The 23,014-nt window shown below is 35.3% G+C and overlaps 2 protein-coding genes and 1 long non-coding RNA gene across 3 annotated transcripts in view; 1 reads left to right on the top strand and 2 right to left on the bottom strand.

Annotated features, from left to right (window-relative positions):
- LOC140749484 (putative fatty acyl-CoA reductase CG5065) overlaps positions 1–6,652 on the top strand; it is a 126,373-nt gene extending 119,721 nt beyond the window's left edge. The window contains exons 10-11 of the mRNA XM_073082548.1: positions 5,972–6,101; positions 6,284–6,652. Of these exons, the coding sequence (XP_072938649.1) occupies positions 5,972–6,101; positions 6,284–6,512 (359 nt within the window). The 3' untranslated portion in view covers positions 6,513–6,652. The remainder of the gene's footprint in view (positions 1–5,971; positions 6,102–6,283) is intronic.
- On the bottom strand, positions 3,628–4,987 carry LOC140749486 (uncharacterized). Its single transcript, XR_012103103.1, has 3 exons — positions 4,893–4,987; positions 4,318–4,432; positions 3,628–3,779 (listed from the first exon to the last, which is right to left on the bottom strand). It is a non-coding gene; the product is annotated as an uncharacterized LOC140749486 (long non-coding RNA).
- Positions 6,653–11,938: 5,286 nt separating the features above from the next.
- Positions 11,939–16,602, bottom strand: LOC140749611 (putative fatty acyl-CoA reductase CG5065). Its single transcript, XM_073082717.1, has 7 exons — positions 16,501–16,602; positions 15,913–16,029; positions 14,479–14,601; positions 13,674–13,799; positions 13,158–13,305; positions 12,805–12,906; positions 11,939–12,222 (listed from the first exon to the last, which is right to left on the bottom strand). The coding sequence occupies exons 1-7, from the start codon at positions 16,600–16,602 to the stop codon at positions 11,939–11,941; spliced, it is 1,002 nt and encodes a 333-aa protein (XP_072938818.1).
- Between the last annotated feature and the right edge of the window lie 6,412 nt (positions 16,603–23,014).

Below are 23,014 nucleotides of genomic sequence, written 5' to 3' on the forward strand. Positions count from 1 at the left end.
TTGGTCACAAACCATTTATTCCAAACTCTCTCTTTGATGAAACACCTGGTACAACCTATCCGGAGTATGTAAAGATGCTCCAGAATAGATTAAACTATTCTCATAACAAAGCCCTTGAGAACATTCGTAGATCCAAGGACATCTCTAAAAATTATTATGATTCCCGCACTCGTGCTGTACGCTATAAAGTTGGTGACTTCGTGTACCTTAAAAATCATCCAAGGCAGGGTAAGTCACTGTCTCCTGTTTGGAAAGGTCCATTCAAGGTAGTCAAAATTCATGGAAATAATACACTATCCCTTCTCATTAATAGACGTCACGTCAGACACCATTACGATCAAGTCAAACGAGCAAGTGTTAACACTGGCGCTATTAATGTAGACTAAATATTATACAATTTCAATATATACAAATTCTAATTATACAAGTTCTAATTATACAATTCTATTTCTTATACAATTTCAAATTATACAATTTATACAATTTCATTTCTTATACAATTCTATTTTTTTTACACAAATTATACACTGCTATTTCTTTTGCTATTTCAATTTATACACTTTAATTAAGGTATAATCATTAATTTTTTATTACACTGTTTCTTTACATTGTTCATTATTAACAATGTCATTTTAATCGTTTTTTCCTTAAAAGGAAAACATTATTCAACCTTTAAAATATAGGTTGACTTTTATATTCTACTATTATTTTACTATATCATTTTAAAGGTTTGTTAAAACCGAATATTAACTATCTTATATTGATTTTAAGTTTTAAGCTACTTTTTCGTATTAGTCATTGTAAGTAAATTCTATTCTTCTTACTTACCTTTTGCTGTTTCCTTATTATTTTTCTATCCTATTTCAGCCTGGCATTACATTGTCACGGTTTCAAATATGAAGAATTCGTCGAACAAATAACGAAGAGTCCAGGAATTTATTTCAATCCCTCAGGTTCTGTTAAATTAATTAGCGATTATATGCATATTTTAATGCCAATAGAAATAAATTACATAAAATCTCATGTTGATAACATTAAAAACGCTCTCGATTCCGCGCAGTATCTTTGTACTCAGACTGATGCATTAAAAAATTACGAATGTCAAAATTCCTTTCAACCGCTGGTTTCAATGTATAATGAGATCACTAGAGATTACTATTCTATTTCCCATTTAATTCCTGCTAGATCAAAGAGATCCGCATGGATTTCCGGTGTCGGTACAATTTTCAAACACGTATTCGGCACAATGGACGAAGACGACGCTATTAAATACGATAACGCTATCCAAACCTTAAAACATGGTAATCAAAAACTGTTAGATCTGGTAAAAGATAATATTATGTTTTCTAAATCTGCTATTACTAATTTTAATAATTCTATTTCCGAGATAAACAAAAATGAGAAGCAATTAAATACTATGCTTGAAAATCTATCTTCATATGTGAATAATTTAACGCTTATTTCTAATTCAATTATGTTAAAATCTACTATTCATAGTGCATTTAGCGTTCTTCAGTCTACTATGTTAAGTTTATCATATAAATTAGAAGATATTGTTAATTCTATATTATTTGCTAAAACGAATACTCTGCATCCGTCAATTGTAAAACCTCGAGATTTATATACTGATTTGGTAAACAATGTAAAATATTTACCTAAATACACAGAATTTGTTGTAAACTTGGAATTAGATAACATAAATGTATTAATTAATCTTTCTGAAATAATAACATACATCATAGATAATAAATTAATGTTTATCCTTAAGATTCCTCTTGTTCAGATAAATAAATATGATTTATATAAGAATGTTCCAATTCCTGTACCGCATGATGATGTTAATTCTAAGTCTTATGCATTAATTATTCCTACAACTGCTTTTGTAGCTCTGAATCAGGATAAATCCAAATATATAACTTTAAATGATATTTCTAATTGTAAAAATATTAATTCCGATATTTATATTTGTAAAGATCTTAATGAATTTAATGTACAAGATTATCCTATTTGTGAAACAGAAATATTAACGAAAGTGTTAACAATACTGCCAAAACAATGTAAAACTAACTTTTTATATGGTCATACTAATATTTGGCAGTCATTAGATAACAATCGATGGGTGTTTACCCAATCTGAACCTTCAAAATTAAGTGTAGAATGCCGAAGTGATGTTAAAGAATTTACTATTTCAGGAACAGGTATTTTAACTTTAAAACCAGATTGTATTGGATATTGTGGAAATGTAAAATTACTAACTAAGAAACATCCTATGTATAAAATTAGTCACTTCCATTCAGATTTCAATTTAATAAATGATTCATGTTGTAATTTTGATAAATTTAAGAAGTTAAACTTCAATAAAATTGTTACCAAGCTTCCTAATTTAGATTTTCATAGATTAAGTCAAATTGATGTAAAATCTGATGATTTGTTAAAAACTATACAGAAACTAAATTCAGAAAATGACTCTATTCCTGTTCTAACTCCTTATTCTATTTCTACTTATTTGTTTGGGATACTTTTTGTAATTTTTCTTATATACTACTTTTGTTATAAAAGATGCGTGGTCTTTTCTCGTAAATTTAAAGTAAATTCTAATGCTTCAAATCCTCGCGAATCAAGCCCTGAAGAAATCGAACTCAGACCGCGATTAAGAGTTGATAATTAATTTCCATTTTTCTTTTCTTTTCTGTGGAAAACTTCACGCTTCGACCGTGTAAGTTTTCACTTAAGCGGGGGGTTGTTACGCCCGGCCTATGTAAGCTAGAGTGCAGTGTCTAGTGCTGCACATACATTATCTAATATATAAAAGGGCAGGTGGGCTCTCACTCGGGGAGTCAGATCTAATCATTCAATTCGGCCACACGTCTTTTAATTTCCGTATTTTCACTTCATTGTTATAATTCAATTAATTAAATAAACATTAAACTCTTTGTGTCTTCGAAATTTCCTTTTTTAAAAACCCTCGTGAAGGGACCCGCGTAACAGTTTGTTCAACTTCGTATGACGGAACACGATCAAGACAGTGCAAAAGAGATGACACTAGTTTCGATGTCTCGTTTCCTCTTGGATAAGGAATCGACAAATTTTTCGACTTTCTTTTACATCACTCGGCAGAAATAAAACAATACTGTTTTATGGAGGTCATGGTACGAAACAAAATAATGTTGATACAATATTAAAATAAAGCTTTCCTGAACTATGATGGTTTTTAAAAGATGGTGGTAGGCCCCCAGGACTTACCATTTGCTCGTAGCTGTTAAATTTTGGTTCTACATAGAAGGCTCAACACATCATCAAAAATTATCATACAATTCGTTCACAAATTTGCGCATTTTTATATAATACAGAAGTAGCAAATGAGCGTGTCCATCTGATGGTAAGTGGCTGTTGCCGCCCATGAACATCTGTCATCAATCCCAGATTAGATAAGAGGTCAATAGCTAATAGGTAATAGATAACCTAAGGTCTGCTGAAGATAGGTCCATGCGCGTTTGTGACCAGACAACATCAGCTTATCATGTTCGATGGGTTGCACCTTTTTTATAAATATAACCAGCATACTCAGCAATTTCTTTTGATACTTATATTGTGTCGCAAAGGCACTGAAACAGGTTTCTTACCAGTCCACTGTAACAGACCAGGGGCGCCAATAATAACAGTATTACTGTCAGTAACTTTAGCCGACATGCCAGCCTGGCCGTACGCGTAGAAGTTAAGGTGGAGTCCATATTCGCCATACTCCTTGCGTGTACCATCCACCATATAGGCTTGGCGATCTGGAATCGAAATGGACATCATTGGCGTCAACAAATATGTTGTTAATGACGATGATGATGAAGATAATGATGATGATAGATATAATAATGATTACGATTATCATGGTGGTGATGTTGAATACGTAGTAATGATGATGAGTAATTAGCACGCAACATTTTTTATAATAATGATAATGAACATAAGGATGATGAAAGCAGTTAAAATAAAACAAATGTTGTTATATAGAACATAATGATTTTTTTTGACGATTCGGCGAAATTGTTGATGACGATATTGACGATAATAAAGATAACGGCATATAGTATAATGATAATGATGACTACAAGTACGTATTTGTATACGTACTTGTAGTCAATGAGGTGATTAAAGTGATGTAAAAGATTTAGATAACTATGACGTTTATGAAGAAAAGAATGACATAATTAAGTAATTGAACAATCTTCAGTTATTGGTAACCATATAATATATGGCTTGAATGAATAATGTACAGTTATCTATACCTTCGTGTGAATTTATAAATTTCTCATGAAATCTTACTCATGTCCTGCAAAGGAAGCAGCCACTGTCCTCTTTTTTGCCCATGGAAGTAACATGCCCCATTCGCCAGTAAATGCGTGTCTTTATAGGGTGTAGTCCACCGAGGAGCACATATCTGCAAACATTTGTTTGGAGGATTCATACAAAAATGCTCTACGCAGCGCTGAGGACGGCCACCGGTTGGGTTTTAGTGCGGTAAGAGTCCCACGTAACCTTGTGTCGCTCCCAAGGCATCGGGTACCTTTTGAAGGGTTCCCCCTCGGTAACAAAAAAAAAAGCCTAGTGGTTAAGAAACTCGACCAATCGATCGAGTGTCCGAGGTTCAAATCCCAGGCACGCAACTCTGATTTTACGAAGTTATGTGCGTATTAGAAATTAATTGTCACTTGCTGAAGAAAAACATCGTAAGAACCATTCATACCAAGAGATTTATAAAAAAATTAAAGGTATGTGAAAAATACGTATAATAAAATACGTACTATGGTATAATACTTCTCATTCTGAGAGTGCCCAGCAGTGGGATGATAATAGGTTGATGATGAAAACATTAAGATGATATAAGAATATATTCTTACCAGTAAATTTCCCGTAGGCATCGCCGCTATGACAGCGCCAAACCACATGTCGTCTTTCAAGAAATCTGCACGCGATGCAAATCTTGAGACACCAACTTGAAATATAAAGGATTATCGTATAAAAAATTAACTGCCTAAACATATAGCCTATATGAATCCTACAATTAAGATGAATCCAACGGCACCATATAGACATTTTGAAGGTGGTAGAACCCTTTGTGGTGCGACTCCGGCGGCACCACCGCCACGCCTCGCCGCCACATTTCTGCCTAATAACAGTAGTGTTAGGCGCTGCTGTTCCGTTTTGAAGGGTGTGGTAAGGGAGACAGACTTTTCCGTGGCGTTCCAGCTTACTCCTCAGGGGCAGCGGCGCATCTGTGGCTGACCTTAGGTAGGAATATCTAATCCTACCTGGGGTTGATGACAGATGTCCATGGGCGGCAGTAGTCACTTTCCATCAGGTGGACTGCATGCTCGTCTGCTACTCCTATATTATAAAATAAAAAAAAGAAAGTGCGTTGTGTAACTTTTAACCGTCCACGTATTACCGTTCAATAGATAAAGCGAAAAACGCTGAGAAATAGCGTTTTGTTTTATGGCGACTCCCATCTATTTTTCGTATTTGTTATTATAGTGGCTACTGTTAAAATTAAACACACAATAAAATTAAAGTGACTCTCTATTACGGTCCAAGAGATAGAGCCATGAGACAGACGGACAGGCAGCGGAGACTTTGTATAATCCGCGTAAAGCTGCTAGTCCTCTCAGAATATAGAAATGAATCGCGTCGCCATAGCAAATTGTATGATTATATCCGCTCGCAACAACTTCAGAGCGGACTAGCAGTTTGGCGCGGACTATAATACACAAACTATACACAATACTACTATTGTGGGATATACACAAACTTTTGGAATTGCGAAGCAATACGTACCTATAATGTACGTTAATTGAATAAGTTTAATAAGCATGACTCCTCGCACGTTATTCTACCGCAAACCATTGCAGTGACTTGCAAAACTACCCAGAAGCTGACGAGGAAACCAATGAAAGTTTAAACGTAAATGATTCTGTTACAGATGAGTTACCGCTACCAGGAGTATTTTTCATCAGGTCGAGGTGGATAATGGCCATCGTAGTATTTATTCTAGAAATATTGCCCGCCTATATTGGTGACTGCATATTGATTTTTTTGGGAAAAAAACAAAAGTAAGTTTTAATATCTAAAATATTACTATATCTAAAATATTACTTATCTAAAATATTACTTTATTTGTATTACTCTGTACTAAATCCCCAATGATTCTTAAAGTCTATGTGATTATTTTTGTTACTAAGAACAGTTACTTATATTTGTCTCAGGTTAAAACATGTTATTTTAATTAAAACAGATATATTAAAATGCAATCAAGAGTAACTGGAGTCAGAAAAGCACTGGAACCGTTCACATCGCGCACGTGGACGATGAAGTCGGTGAACACGTCTGCTCTCTCTAAAAGTCTATCGCCAACTGACCGACGCACATTCGCCTGCGAAGCTAAGTACATCAACTGGGAGGAGTTTATCCCCACTTACTTTCACGGGATACGGAAGTACTTACTTGACATAAAAAATAATTAATATTATACTTAGTTTCTTTCTTTAGTGAATTTGTGAATCATTACAGCTTGATTATTAAAAAGTAACCAAAATATTATTGTATTAATATTTACTTAAACTTTTCATTTTTTTTTGGAACAGCCTGTAACAATTTGGATGAAATTTTGTATTTAAATGATAAGAAACGTTTAAATAATTAATCTATTTTATATAGGTCTCACAAAATTAATATCATACAATATTAATTTCGTCTTAGTCTATAAATGTATTTTTTGGTATTATATTATTGGTGATTTGAGAACATCAGAAATGCTGCCATCGTCTTGGGAACCTTGCCCAAAGACAGTGATGGTGACAATTTTTTATGGTAGTGTTTTTGTTTTTATATTTTTGTTTTTCATTTTTGTATATTTGTAAATAAGTTGTTTTATATTTACTTATAGTTTATTTTATTATATTTAATTTTCTATAAGTTTAATTATAATTGTAAATATTTTTCAGTTAATAAAGTCTGAATTGGCCACTGACGCTTATTTTCCTTCTTCAATACGAATTGTAGTAGCGTGTAGCAGTAGTTATGGGAGAAAGATTTAACATGTAGTACTATACCTTAGAGTTCAAAAGGTGGTACGAGTAGAACCAGTATGGTTTGAATGATGATACCATCGCCACATCTATTTCTAGAAGCAGTTCCTTGGTGTGTGTGGCAGGCTGTGGATTTACTTATGAATGGATTATGGATTTACTTATTGGCAGTGTGCTTTAATTATGAAGTAACCTTAGTCGGAGAAGAGGGGCAACAGATCTTCAACAGACAGTTGTTGGTGTCAGGTGGTAGTAGTTCTATATAGAGTAGGTTAAAGATATGTGTGGCAAGAACCTCTTATCACGGAATACAGAGATACAATATTATAAAAAACAAATAAAGAAAATAAATGTTATTAACACATTTATTTTCTTTATCTTTTTATCTCTCTTACAAGGTATAGGGAATTATATTGTAGGAAATCAAAACATATTGATTAAAAACATTATTTATTAAGAATGTACATTTAATTAAAAATAAAATATACATCAACACAATACGTTTTTGGTTTGATTTCTCTATTACTAAATATGTGCTCCACAATATTTATGGTCCAAAATTGGTATTTTCGATTTCGGTTAAATATTAAGCACAAGCATAACATTGGGCGCGCTTAGGGTAGAATTGAGTAGCTCGCGAGTGAGTGATATAAAAGATATATCTTCACCAAAGAGCTAATCACTCGTCAACTCCGACGATTTTGAATTATATTTTTATATCCGCGTCACATGGTTGAGTTCATAGGTCCATACGATTCCGGATATAAGTCAACTCAAGTTCTTCAACTCAACAGTGTTATACTCGCTCGCGAGTATGAGTGATGAGTCAAATGAGCGACTGACTGAGTGAGTATAATTTGAGTCAAATGCATTGATTGATATACATAACAGTTACGGTTACGTAGTAAACACTTAATTAAAATTTCTTTTTTTTTTGCTAAGAATATGAAAACACGGATATACAAATAGCGTTGGCTGTGAAATTCATATATAATTTCTTGCCAGTGTTGTATGAATTATTTATAAGAATCAAAAATGTTGTCAAACCATTTTGATCTGATTCTCTGAAATACTGATAAAAATGTCGCTTATATCGTTACAGAGCTACTGAGCTAAAGTGAGCTACTGAGCTAAAGGAGTGATATATGTATATCACTAGCTTAGGGGTCGGAAAACTCGGAAGGGTAACTATTAGTAGCTAAATTTCATTCCTGCCGATTTATAAGACTTTTTTGAAGTTTGATATGATTTGACTTGTTTCAATTTGCTCTGATCTGATTTGGTTCGATCTGATTTAATCTCATCGGAATTAACCTAATTTGATTGGCTTTGATCTGAATTAATTTGCTTTGTGCAAATTTTTACAAGATAAATTATTAACTTTAGTTATTTTCTTCCTCATACGAGATATTTGAAAACACCGTCAACGAAAGCTGATATGAACTCGCTAGAACGAATTCCTGTGGGAATGACGGGAAACTTCTGTCTATCCGTTTGATCCAAGTCTCCATCGAGGTCTCGGAGACGTGTACACATTATCAGCCATGAACGTGATGTGAAGAACCTCATTATATGTAGATATTCTGACAATTTCTGCTGCATTTTAACGTATCTGTAAATCAGTTTTAATCAGTGTCGGAAAGAGGGTAATATTTTTCGAATAAATGTTTGCACGTCTCATTCTTTGGCTTTCCTTACAGTCCAAACGGCTTAATAGATTTTAATGTATGAGATGTCGGTGGATTCATCTTAATTGGGAAAGAAATATAATATTTATTTTAAATGAGGGTGGCTAACATGGTTCTTATGTTACTTTTACGAAGGCTTAGCACGCACTGCGGTTAAACGCAAGCGGAATATAGCAAAAATGCATACGAACACGCGAACACGCGATGTGGTTGGCTTTTGGCTTAATTTTATTTCAGTCATCATCATCATCATCAACTCACTACTGTCCCACTGCTGGGCACGGGTCTCCTCTCAGAATGAGAAGGATAAGGTCATAGTCCACCGCGCTGGCCAAATGCGAATTGGTAGTTTTGACATACTTTTGAAATTTTTTTTTATGATTTCTCGGGTATTCCTCACGATGTTTTCCTTCACAGTTTAAGCAACTGATAATTAATTTTTAATACGCAAATAACTTTGAAAAATTAGAAGTTTGAATCCTGGGATTTGAATCTCGGACCCCTCGATCAAGAGATCCCGAGTTTACTATACTTTTCTATACTTATGATTATTTCTGTGCCATCATGGATTTCTGGCGAACATTATGTGTTGTGGCATTGATTTCATTGCTCGCTCATCGAGACCGAAAGAAAAACCGAATGCGGTTAACCTTATGCGTGTTATATTTTGAGGATTAATGTCGCGCGTGTTTACGCACGCACGCGCGTTCCACACACATGCCGCACACATGCTACTTGCATCCTATTGTGTCATACACACACTCATACGTGTCGCAAAGGCACTGTGGCGAGGTTATTCATGTGTGCGTGTGGCACACGCGTGCGGGCGTAGAAACGCGTGACAGGAAGCGCGCTATTAGACTTACGAACGTGCAAATCGTAGTGCGTGCTAAGCGTGCTAACTGCGTGCACCCAAACAAACATAAAATGAAATGAATTATTTATTATAATACAAAAAAATATTATTTTTATCGCTGCCGACTTTTGTTATTATGATAATTTATTAAATTGCTAATGTATTTGAAACAACAATCGAGGTCAAGGAAAAATTATATACTGATACATAAATATACTAATCTTACCTAGTTGGTTCTCTTTTTAAAATTAGAATAAAATCGAGTATATAGGCTGATATTTTTTGAAATAGTAACTCTAGTATGTACATAAGGATACGTGATTTTGTAATAACCACTCCATTTACTGGAAAGTCGTCTGAAAAAAGAAAAGCATATATTTTAGTTAATTTTAGTTGGCTGTGCTGTACACCTTTTAAGGCTTTTCATTGTACCGGCTTATGTAAAGATCTAATTTAGTTTTTAGATTTCAAAAGTATTAAGTGTAGGAGGGATTACTTGGCTATCCTCTGACCATCAAATTGCAGCAGATTTTACCAAATTTAAACGAACGAGCTTGTAATCCTGCTAGTAGAAACAACTGTCATCCATGAACGTCTTTATTCCTAAATCAATATCATTTGAAGGTGGTAGAACCCTTTGTGGTTCGACTCCAGCGGTAGCAACGCCACACCCATTTCTACCAAATAATAGTAGTGTTAAGCGCTGCTGTGTTGTGGTTTGGAGGGTGTGGTAAGGGAGACATATATCTTTCCTGAGGACTAAGCTGGAACAGCTGGAACAGCTTAGTCCTCAGGGGTAGCGGCGCATTTTTGGCCGATCTCAGGTAGGAATCTAAACCTATCTGAGATTAATTACAGATGTCCATGGGCGGCACTAGCCATTTACCATCAGGTTGACCGTCTGCTCGTGTGCTATATAAAAAAACATAGTTACAACAATATTCCCAGATAAAAATGCGGATTTTTCCAAATGACTTGGTATGAAGCCAAATAGTAAAATCAAAAAGTAATCACAGCTATCACGTGGCCGGATATTGCAATACTTACTCGTGCCAAATGTTTACTACACCTTCCATAATATTTTTGTAGCTTACATCAAAAAGACAAAATCGCGTATTTATCTTATCACCACTTTCAGTTCAGAATAGCTGCATATTAGAATAGTAACACCTTTTTCTGCCTACAGTGTAAAGCGCTGCTGAGTTCTGGTTTGAAGGGAGTGGTAACTTAGTAATTAGTAGTACTTGGCAACGAATTTATGGGGGATGATGGTAGACTTTATCCTAGATGTCCATGAAGGCTTATTTCCAAGTGGATTTAATGTTCGTTTTTACTTCTATAATATAAATGTTTTGGGGGCCAAGATCACACAGAAAGACAAGTAAGACATCCATAACAGACACTTATATTCTGATGTTTAAATCAAATTCCTCACAAGGCAAGCAGTTTTTCGCCCGTACGTACTCCGTACGTACTCAATCTATCCATGCAAATTTTACCAAAGATCGTGTTCTTTTAAAGATCAAAATGTATCAATTCTTAGTAGTATGCGGAAAATGTCGAATCTTTGACAGGCAAAGAATTACGTAGATTGAATATTAATAACGGAGGTCAGAACTGATTGTCAAATGTCGATCTTTGGTAGGCAAAACCTTCGATAGACTTATTATTAACAGCGCAGTCATAGATGACATAAAGAGATAAAATTCCTTACTGTATTTCTTCTCCGCACTTATTCTGCTGATAGTTGCTCTTGTCTCGTGCAATGAGACTGGGTTTAGTGTACTCGTACAGCAGTTATATACTTTTATTCTATTCGATCTGAAAGTTTAGTTAAACTTGAGAAAAGAGGTAATATAGGGTTTGGTCCTTAACACAAACGACAAAAGGGTTTGGGTCTTAACGAAAGGATCGTAGATCGCATTCATCCACAGATCGACTTTCCTTCAAGATATTCGTTACCCGTTGTTTATTACTGTCCCACTGCTTGCCAAGAGTCTCTTTGCAGTGTGAAACGAGTTTAGGCCATAGTTCACCGCGATGACGATGACGTATTAGAAAACACGCATTTTTGAGATTTTTTTAAGGAATTCTTAGATGTGCAAATGTCATTGCAATGTTTTCCTTTAAATCTTTTAAAGTAGTCTTTAAAATCAGAGGTAGCTGAAGTTAGAATCTGGGAATTAGAATCACCGTCGCACGACTAACTACCACACACATCATGGAGATTTTTTTTTACAGAAACATGGCGTATATCTACCTATACATACAAGTTTTTCACAATGTTTTTCCTCACCTCTAAAGGAAGTGATTATACATTATAACATCTTCGAAAAATCACGTCTGAGCGCCTGGGCTTCGAACCTTGTACTTTCCGCTTGAGCAGGGTAGTTTCTATAAGCAGTTGTAAAATACCTTTGAGATTTAGCGGCAGCGACAATTGTGGCGTTTACGACATAATCGACGGGGATTATGGAATAATTGTACCATCCTTTCCCATAGTACGCGTGTATATAGCCTTTTGCCATGGCTTTTATTGCCGGAGCTGATCCCATCCAGCTGTCAACCCATCCACGGTACGGTTCTTTCAAGGCGGGTATAACTGAAATAAAACAAAACCAAATTTAGAATTTTAATTAAATAAAAATAAGTCATTAAATATTATAAAGGACTTATTATTTATATATGCAAAGACTAATTTAAGACTTATTATTGGGACTTATTGGGGAGCATCACATTATGCAGCATATTTTTATGCAGTTGCTGCATCGAGGGTCCCAAAGCAGCTGCTACAGGAGCTCAATGGCTCAATCATGTAGCGTTTGATTACTACAACTAGCTTCCGACTCGACACCAATACTAAAAATACAATATTTGCTAGGGAATTTAAAATCTTTAACCATCAGCTATTTTTTCTTTACCAATAAGAGGAAAGCTCCGAAAAGTCAATATATTCGCCTACATGACGCGCCAAAATTTACATTCAACTTTTCTAAATTGAAATGTGGATCATCTAACAAATTCAATTTTCTTGGTGGTCGGGTTTTTTTTATTTTTTCTTAACGCCCACTTCTTAGGGCCCTTGAATTCTTATGTGCCCAGGGTCTCCGGAATTCTTTAACACGGCCTTGCGAGTCAGTCATATAATCGAGAACTAGGTATATTATCTTTAAATCATATTCACCAATAGATGGTCTGATGATGACAGTGGGCATATGTCCATGGGTTTCATTTATCAGCGATTCCGTAAGGGCCTTTGTAAACGTGTAGGTATTTGGCCTATTTCCTGCAACAGAAAAATAATTTGAATAAGTTGTTCTTTAAAAGGGAACTTATGAATCGGACACTTCATAGATTTACTAATCTCGATTTTGTACTCAAGTTTGTGGTATTGAAAGGTTAAAATTAGTTATTTTAAGTTAAGTACGTTTGATTTCTCTTCCCTCTTGTCAGCACAAGTAAAAAAACATCTTTCTTCCTCTTCTCGCTGTCTCAAAATTATCGCCTTAAAAGGCTGATGTAATTGACTAATCTTACCTAATATTTTTTGAAGACGCTTCGTGTCGACCTCGTTCTGTTTCAGAAATTCGTAAACATTGTCTATTTTCATCGGTGGTGGATATATGATTTCCTCTAAGGCTGGCTGGTCAGTGTGAGAAAACGCTGTTGACATGAAGAGGAACATCTGAAAAATAATTATAATACTTTTATGAAATCCATTATAAAGAGGAATGCAGTTCTGGTAATATAAGAGTAGCAGACGAGCATGCTGTCCTGGTAGAAAGTTATTACTGTCCCCATAGACATCAATTCCAAACAAGAAAAAAATATTCTTCTTAACATCATCTTCTTATCATCTTAATCATCAGGAGTGGCAACAAATCTGGGATGGACGTCAGGTAGAAGCCTTGTTTTATATGCAGTTGGACTGCAACTGCTTTTAAAAATAATTTTGAAAAAGTATAAAAAAATGTTTGATTTCAAAAAACGAAGTTATAGCTCCGATTGCATTTATTCTGTGTGATACTCGATTACTTCGTCAAATCTACAGACCTTTAAATTTTTAATTTGTTGAGCAAAATGTATTACAGCTCTTGTTCCTTCTACATTGTCCCTCATAGCGTCGCTTAAGGATTGATTGAAGCTTACCGCCGCTGCCAGATGAAAGACGACAGATACCTGAAATGATAATAATATGATATTAGACGAATATTATTGCGCCGTGATCACGACCCATATAATTGGGACGGAATATCGGCAATAAAGCAAATAAAACCGCGTATCGTGATTCATTACATATTAAAAAATAAAATTTAAAATTAAAACTAAAATTAAAATAGGTGTTGGTGGTGGTATGTATGGTGGTGTATATTTTTAATTTTAATTTTTGCATCTGCACGCGTCCTTTGAGGGAGGGAGGGTGGTATATACTGCATGGTTTAAAATATATACCACCATACATATTTGTAGCGGATTGTTGCGAAGTAGTTTTATATTGCTCACGCGATAGTTGTGTAGGCTACCTTTTCGCTTACGCTGAGCAATGTCTGAATCCGTTTCCAATCTGACGAGCAATTTGTTATAAGAACATCCGACCAGCATATAGGTTCATGTTTAGTTTTTTTTATATAATATAGCAATGAAAGACGAGTATACGGTTCATCTTATTGTAAGTGGCTACTGCCATTCACATCTACTCAAACCCAGAGATAGGTAATTATACGTAATCGCTAAATGTAGTACGTTCAGTAGTAAAATGAAAACTTACAAATATTTAATATCAGAATAAATTGTTTAGGTACATATTTTAATTTACTGTTCAAACATAAAGTTTTGTACATAATGTAAGTATTATTACCGTATTTTGTATTAATATCTTATCTTCTTCGGATAGTCCAAGGCCATCTGAAGTTATATCCCCGACGATAGGAACAATCTTCTTCATATTTTCCGGATTATCCGCCTTCAACCTAGAGAAAATCTAAAAGAAATTTGAGAAAAAATATTACTATGGGTTACTGATGTACTAAGTATACTAGTTTATTAGAAGTAAGTATACTCGTAATTGTAGCGAATATTAGAGGATCCATTAAAAGGTTTTAACGCGAAAAAAATGCTAGTAACATCCTAAAATTGTATTAAATTAAGATTAAAACTGCTTCGCAACAATCCGCTACAAATAATCATCAGGGTAAGTTGATGATGCTCCGCTTTGGAGCGAAACACGTGTTGGTGGTTGTATGTACCTATGGTGGTGTATATTTTTAATTTTTGCATCTTCACGCATCCTTTGTGGGAGGGAGGGTGGTACATAAATATATATGATCATACATATTTGTAGCGGATTGTTGCGAAGTAGTTTTAATCTTAACTTAATAGTATGGATTTCCGCAAAGTAACGCCTGATACAATTAACTATCCTAAAATTGCATGACGCCTGAAAAAATAGTGAAATAAGGCATAAAGGACAAACACATAGACGGATAGACATTTAGTTCCTTTTATATAAATATATATTATATATCAGTTATATAAATAAATAATAAATATGATGATACTATATAATACATAAATAATTTACCATTGCCATAATTATTACAAGATTAGATATAAATAATAATATTTAAAGTGTAAAATTGTATTATGATTTTTAGATAACAATTTTTATTCGTCTGTTAAGAAATAAAACATGCAATAAAGTTTTTATCAGCCGATTCGGTTACGCCAAAGGGGTAATGATTTTAGGTGTGGATTTTAGTAAGCCGTCACACCTATTTCTGACTAGTAACAAGAGTGTTAACACTGCTCTGTTCTAGTTTCATGGGTGTGGTACGGGAGACATACTTTTCCGAGGGCGTTCCAACTTAGTCCTCAGGGGTAGCGGAGCATCTGTGGCCTACCTCAGCTAGGAATATATAATCCCATCTGGAGTTGGTTGCAGATGTCCATAGGCGGCAATAGGCACTTACATCAAATGGACTGCATGATTGTCGCTACTTATACATTACATAAAAAATTTGGAGGCACGGCAGTGTCTCCGCCAAGTCGAGCCAAAAAAAGCGGCACGGCCGTACTATTCTTTTCTCGAAGCAATTCAGCCCATTTTTGACCCCCTGTAACTTTGTTTATTGTTTTTCCTTTTACGGTTAATAATATTTATTAAGCAATCGAATTGTTTGTATTTATATTTATTTTATTAATTTAAGTTACAATACCGCGGATAATCGTTAAGGTAAAGTTTAAGTATACCTTTGCCCTTTTTTGCGTCTTGGATTAAAATTAATTGATTTACCTCACTATCCAATATTTTCTTCATTCTCTCGTGACCTGATACATCTTTTTTTCTTCTTATCAGGACATAGACATTTTTCAAATTTGGACAACTGTACAAGAGTTTCTCTATTAAGGCCTGTAAATAAAAGGTATTATGGAATCAAAAGCCATAGTTTAGCGGTTTTACAGGAGTCCGCGGTTCAATCCTAATCACCCATTTTTGAAAAACCTGTAACGTAATGCTAAGAGATATTATATTTATATTTTACTCTATTCGTTTATTTTAAAAACTACATAAATTCACAGTCCGTGAAAATAATAATATATTGTGAAGGAAAACATCGCGAGTAACCTGCATAGCAGATCTATAAGAAACATCTTAAAAGTAAGTGAAGTCCGTATTGGTGCATTTGACCAGCGCAGTGGACTATGGCCGATTCCCTCAATGGGACAGAAATGGGTTGGATTTCAAGTTTCTTTTTATTACGGCTCACGAGATAGAGCTCTGTGACATACGGACATATAGCGGAGGGTGTCGTTTTAGACCCTTGGGTACGGAACCCTAAAGAAGGGTAAATGTAATGTAATAAAAATATCTATAACGTACCTTTCCCACATATCCGGATCCACCAGTAATAAACACGGATTTGTCATAATAAAACTCTTCGACTGATTCGTACTTTGTTTCAAAATTATGTAAAGGTATCATTATTAAAAACGTATTAATAATGATAATTATATTATTTAATAATCCCTTGCTTCGCGGCCGATGACATGAACTGAAATGAAATGCATTTATTAAGTAATATTTAAATATCATTGTAGTCATTTTATCAAACATTATCATATAATTATGTTTTATGCATTTACGTTGTCTGAATTAGCTTAATGCGCTCCCTCACTAGGGATTCGCCTGTAACGTCAATATAAGACTCACGTCACAAGACGAGCAGTCGTCTCTTCTCAGAATGAGAAGGGTCAGGCTATAGTCCACCGCGCTGGCCAAGTGCGTATTGGTAGACTTTACACCTTTGAGACTTTTTTTAAGATTTCTCAGGAATGCAGGTATCCCACGATGTTTCCTTCACTGTTAAAGCAAGTGATAATTAATTCTTAGTACGGACATAATTTGCAAAAATCACAGGAGTGTGTATGGGATTTGAACCTCGGTTCTTGATCGAGAGGCCGAGTACCAACCACTAAGGCTATCACTGCCTTTTTAACGTTACGAGCAGCCGCTTGTAGGTTTGTTTTATTTTGCTTAACTTACCGCAAGTGACTGAACAGGTAGATTCTGCACGAATCATACAGATAAACTAATTCAATATAGTAACGCCCGCGGTTAAAAGGGCTCAATTGTAATTAGATACAGTTTTTATAGTAAAATAAAATAACTTAGAATAAACAAGATAAACATAACCTGTCGAGCAAAATATTAAAACATACTAAATGTTAGTAAGTTAAATAGCCTAGCAGTGAGCCTAGGTACTGGTTGAAACCTGGCCTCTCAATCGGGGATGAAAGGTTCGAATTCCACGCGTGTACTACTGATTTTTAGAAATGATTTCCGTTTTAGTAATCACTTGTTACAACTATATCTACAGTTTTACACGCCTAAGAGTTCCTTAAAACAATGTCTGTAATCAACCCCAGATAGGATACGATATTCCTCCTTTCCAAGTTGGAGTGCGCCTTGTCGTGGAGGGGGGGCTCAATAGCCCGTTGCAATCCACCTACCTGAGGTCGGCCACTGAAGCGCCGCTACCCATGAGGACTAAGCTGGATACTTTTATTGCGCAGAATTGCCAGCAGGCAAACATGACCATGTTTCAATGTAATTTTCCGATACGTCTTCTTTTCTTGGTCTGAGGTGTGAGTCTAATAATACTTCATTACAGTTTTTTCACCCATTTTTTTACAATTTATAACTATCGACGGTGTAAGGAGTACTCGTAAAAGGTTAAACAGCTAGGTTATGAATTAATATAAATAAATTGAATGGAATGAATATATATAAATAATAATCAAACTCCTGAAATATTATTTTGTTTCATATTCATTTTAACTAGGGAAAATAAGTCGCCGAGTAGCTTGTCGAACAATTCGTGCACGAATATGACAGTTTTATATAAAACCGTATAAAACTATATAACAGAAGTAGCAGATAAGTATGCCGTCGACCTATTGGTAAGTAGCTGCTATTATCCATGGACATCTGTATGCAACCCCAGATTCATTGTACATTCCTACCGGAGGTCGGTCACTGATGCATTGCCAACTCTGATAAGCTGAAATGCCTTGGAAAAGTATGTCTGCCTTACAACCTTTTCAACCTGAACACAACAGCATTGGATACAGTTTTTATTAGGAGACATATTTATCTGAAGCGTCCTAACTTTGTACTCAAGGATGCAATGTACTTGTGGGTGACCTCAGATAAGCCTTCAATTTTTCTGCATATCCCTAAGGTTGACTGGGAGAAAATGCTATTTAGCATTAAATCCGCCTTTTGTACCACACTGTTTTTAACATGGTCAATAAAGAGTAAATAAATAAATAAAAATAAGCATGTAATCTTATCTAGGATCAATTACGGGTATCCATGGGCAGTAGATTCCACATACCAGTGAACTGAATGGTCGTGTGCGACTTATAAATTATAATAAAATTATTGAAACTAAAAAGCAATAATTGTTGCAATCTAAAAACTTTGCGATGGACTTTCTCTAAGGTGCTCGAACAATCTCGCCTCGAAAATCGTTAATCCTGAGGATGTTGTTAAGGACAATGGTACAAAATTATTAAAATCGTGTATTGTCATCGGTTTTTGATAATTCTTCAAAATTTTGAATTAAACTGAACGTTCAAAGAGGATAGAAATCAGGTTCAAAGATTCCTTTACAAAGTTACATACATACAAACAACACAAGCTAATAAAAGCGTGTTAAAAACAGGCGTCGCCAAGTAGGTGGTAAGGTCGTTGGAGGCGCGGGCCGGGTTATAGAAAAAATTTACCGAAAAATACATATTTTCGTGTTGGTTTTTTACCCTTTACAGATAGTTTGATCTTGCGAACTTACATACATAAACAGTGCAATCACTGATTACACTGTTCAACCAATTGCTTTTAGTTCGGAGGAATTAGAAACTGCGTTTGGAGGCCCCTTAGGATCGGAGGCCCGGGACGGGCCGCCACTTCGGCCCCCATTTAGCCTTCTAGAGAGTTACATCACCAGGATTATAAATAAAACACAAACATTAAATTCTATTTACTTTTACCAGGCAATAGATGTTGTTTTACACCATTCCAGTATAACGGCATGACCTTCTTCCAGTTTATAGTCCTGGGATCACAAGCGAAGCGTTGGCGATCTTTCTCGTCCAAGGAAGATATTATCGAATCCGCATTGTTTGTTTTTATGTAATAAGAAGTTGTTGTAAACCTTTCTAACACTTTACGTAACAAAACTGCTCGCTATTGCATTTGAATATATCTGAAAATTAAAATTAAATTAGGTATTTTTGGTATTGAAGGACGGTTCTTAAATCGTGAAGAAAACCGATTGTTTAAAGTTTTCAATCACATAGAGAAATCGGTGACTAAATTTTGATTTCAGATTTGTAATGTTACCTATTGCAGACACTAAGTTTGATCTATAAAGAGCATGAAACGAAGAAGGGTAATCTCCTTTGTGAAGTAGTTAAGTCGCAGAAGGCAGATGATGCATAAAGGAAAATTTATCCAACATGAACAGCCTCTCCTAGTTTTAGTTATCGACATTAACTCAAATACAAGGAGTGTTTCCTCACTTAGCCTAGAACATCACGGGGCTCGTTTCTGTACCACTCTCATCAGATAGTTTAATAAAGCCTTAGAAACACAGTTGCATAATGCCAAAAGTAACTAAAATTGATTCTGCTACCATCCCTCCCAAAAAAGGTCCCTGGCTCAGAAATGTAGTGATGAATGGATCAAGATTACCCAACTGTGTAGAAAAGTCGCTAATTCTCTTTAACCACCATTATTTTTCATATATCACACAATATCAAACATTATTAATTGTAGAGACAAAGTCGTTAATCTAGTTAGGGTACCTATCTAGCTTTGAAGCTATCTCCATATAATCTATTTAGCGTACGAAAGGCCGACAGATCAAAGAGGAATGGCTCCAGGGCCAACAGAGTACTAAGAAATATGATCGGGTTTTAGACGACAGGAGTTTGGTGTAATCTCTTCATCTGCCTGAGATGGAGGTATGCATTTCCTTACGTATGTAATATTTTATTTATATAAAGTATACTAGCTAACCCGGAAAAGTTGTGTTGCCATATAAATAAAAAAATGACAAGGATGAACAACCCTTACCACTTAGGGGTATGAAAAATAGATAGTAGCCGATTCTCAGACCTAGTGGATATGCATATAAAATTTGGTGAAAATCGGTAAAGCCGTTTTGGAGGAGTGCGGTAACTAACACTGTGACACGTGAATTGTATATATATTATTTATATATAAGATATTATATTAATATAACAAAGTATATAATAGACACTTGCTTTGGTTTCCTGCCCGTTGCTCTTAACCACAAATCGGCTGTAAAGGACGGTATTGTTTGTAATAGGAATGTTAATGTTGACATCACGAAGGGAGAGTGCGTAAGGAACATCTTTGGCCAAGGGAATTCTCCTGAAAGAAATACGGTAAGTTGTATTAAAATTTATTTTTATATTCTCTACACTTTGTGGATTGTTTTAGAATGTATTGTTTTAAACATCGGATAAAGTATATTTGCATGCAAATGGAATGCAAAAGAGACTTTGGACACTAACATTTTCCATAATATTTTCGTTTGAAATTTATTAAGACTATGTTGTTATAAGATTTTTTTTTATAATATAGGAGTAGTAGACGAGCATGCAGTCCATCTGATGGTAAGTGGCTACTGCCGCCCATGGACATCTGTAATGAACCCCAGATAGGATTAGTTATTCCTAGCTGAGGCTGGCCACAGATGCGCCGCTAGGCTAAGGACTAAGCTGGAACGCCTCGTAAAAGTATGTCTCCCTTACCGCACCCTACAAAACGGAACACAGCAGCGCCTAACACTGCTGTTATTAGGTAGAAATAGGTGTGGCGGTGGTGCCGCCGGAGTCGAACCACAAAGGGTTCTACCACCTTGAAAGATTAGAGTAGTAAATAAAAATGTAGTCCATCTGATAATAGATAATACTACCGTCCATGGAAAATTGGACATCTGTAACCAGCTTTTTATAGAATGCTACTGCTGGACATATGCCGCATCTGATTAGCTTTTCCCCCGTTCCTTTACCTTGTCAAACCAACGGTGTCCCACTGGCTTATTCATGTGCTTCCTTATTTGAAAATCTTATTTATTATATAAGGAATTAGCAAAAATATAAAGAAAGCAATCCAATTGATGGAAAATGGCTTCTGCTCAAGGACATTTGGAATCAATTCCAAATAAGACTACCCGAGGTTGGTCACAAATGCGTTGCTACTAAGGACTAAGTCAGAACGTCACATGCGTATCTCTCCCTTACGATACCTTTCATGATAATCACAATGACTTACTGTATCCAGATTTAACGCCTTCCTCAACGTACATATCCACAGCGTCCTTAAATGTAATAGGGTTTACAGAGCTACTACCAGAGTTGTATACTATAAGCTCCTTTGATCTGAAATTTAAGGAATAAGAGTTATGCATATTAATATATGACAGAGAAAACAGCAATATAAAGTAGTGATAGCCTTGTGGTTAAGGAATTAGGCCTCTTGATCTAGGGGTCCGAGCTTCAAATCCCACGCTCTTCTAATTTTTCAATGTTATGAGCGTATTAGAAATTAATTGTCACTTGTTTAAACGGCGAAGGAAAACATCGTGAGGATACCGGCATACTTGAGAAAACTTAAAAAAAAGTTTTCAAACGTATGTGAAGTCTACCCATACACACTTGGCCAGCGCTATGGCCTAATCCTTCTCATTTTGAGAGGAGACCCGTGCCCAGCAACGGTATAATAATGCCTTGATGATGACATATGACAGATTTTGTCGAAGGAGGTGTCGTTGGCCTCGTCACAATTGTTAAAGTGAGATCGGCTTTATTTTAAGTAGTGGTGATTTTTTTCTTTTTAAATTCTAACTCCAGAAACTTTCATAAACTTACTTCGGACACTTAGCGGCTGCAGCTATAGTAAGATTGCAGGTGTAGTCCACCGGAATCATGTCCAGTACTGCATCTTTGTGCCCGTATACAATCCGAGTTTGACCCCGGGCCACGTCGGTGAAGATAGCCGTGCAGCCCATCCAGCCGTCCACCCATCCAGTCAAGGGTTCTTCAAGGGCTGCTATTACTGTCAATACATTAATAGTAGTGAAATTTGATAATCTTTGTTTCGTAATGGAAATGAAGACCCCAATATTTATTTAAATTTAAAATCAGTCCAATTTGCACTTAACCATACATGGGTTCATACTTTTGGAGATTACTTAAAATTAAGAGTTGTTTTTGTAAATAAAATACAATTGATCATTTAAATTGTTATAATTATTTAGAATTAAAATTAATTATTTATTTATATCAACTAGTAGGATATGATATTACACAACATATTTTTTTCACCGGAAAGTAAGTGGCTATTTCTGCCCATGGGCATCTGCAATAAACCCCAAATAAGATTAGATTGCTATCTGAGGTCGATCACAGATGCGCCGCTACCTCTGAGGACTAAACTGAAATGCCTAGGATAAGTATTTTTCCCGCACCTCCTCACCACACCCTTCAAACCGGTAAACAGCAGAGCATAACACTGCTATTATTAGAGAGAAATAGGTGTGGCAGTTGTGCCGCAGGAGTCGAACCACAGAGGGTTCTACCACCTTTAATTAACAAAAAATATATGTTAAAGAAATTAAACCTTATAGATTTAAAGATAAATCATATAAAACTTACCAGAAGATGGCCTGATAATGATAGTAGGAACGTTTCCATGGTTTTCCATTAAATAGGTTTCTGTGAGCGCCTTTGTGAACGAATAGGTATTCGGATAATTCTCTGTAAAGATAATTAACATGATTAAACTAATAATAATTAAATAA

Source organism: Epargyreus clarus, unplaced genomic scaffold (genome assembly GCF_041222505.1).
Source record: "Epargyreus clarus isolate Ecla_fem2 unplaced genomic scaffold, WU_Ecla_fem_2.2 ptg000018l, whole genome shotgun sequence".
Lineage (NCBI taxonomy): Eukaryota > Metazoa > Arthropoda > Insecta > Lepidoptera > Hesperiidae > Epargyreus > Epargyreus clarus.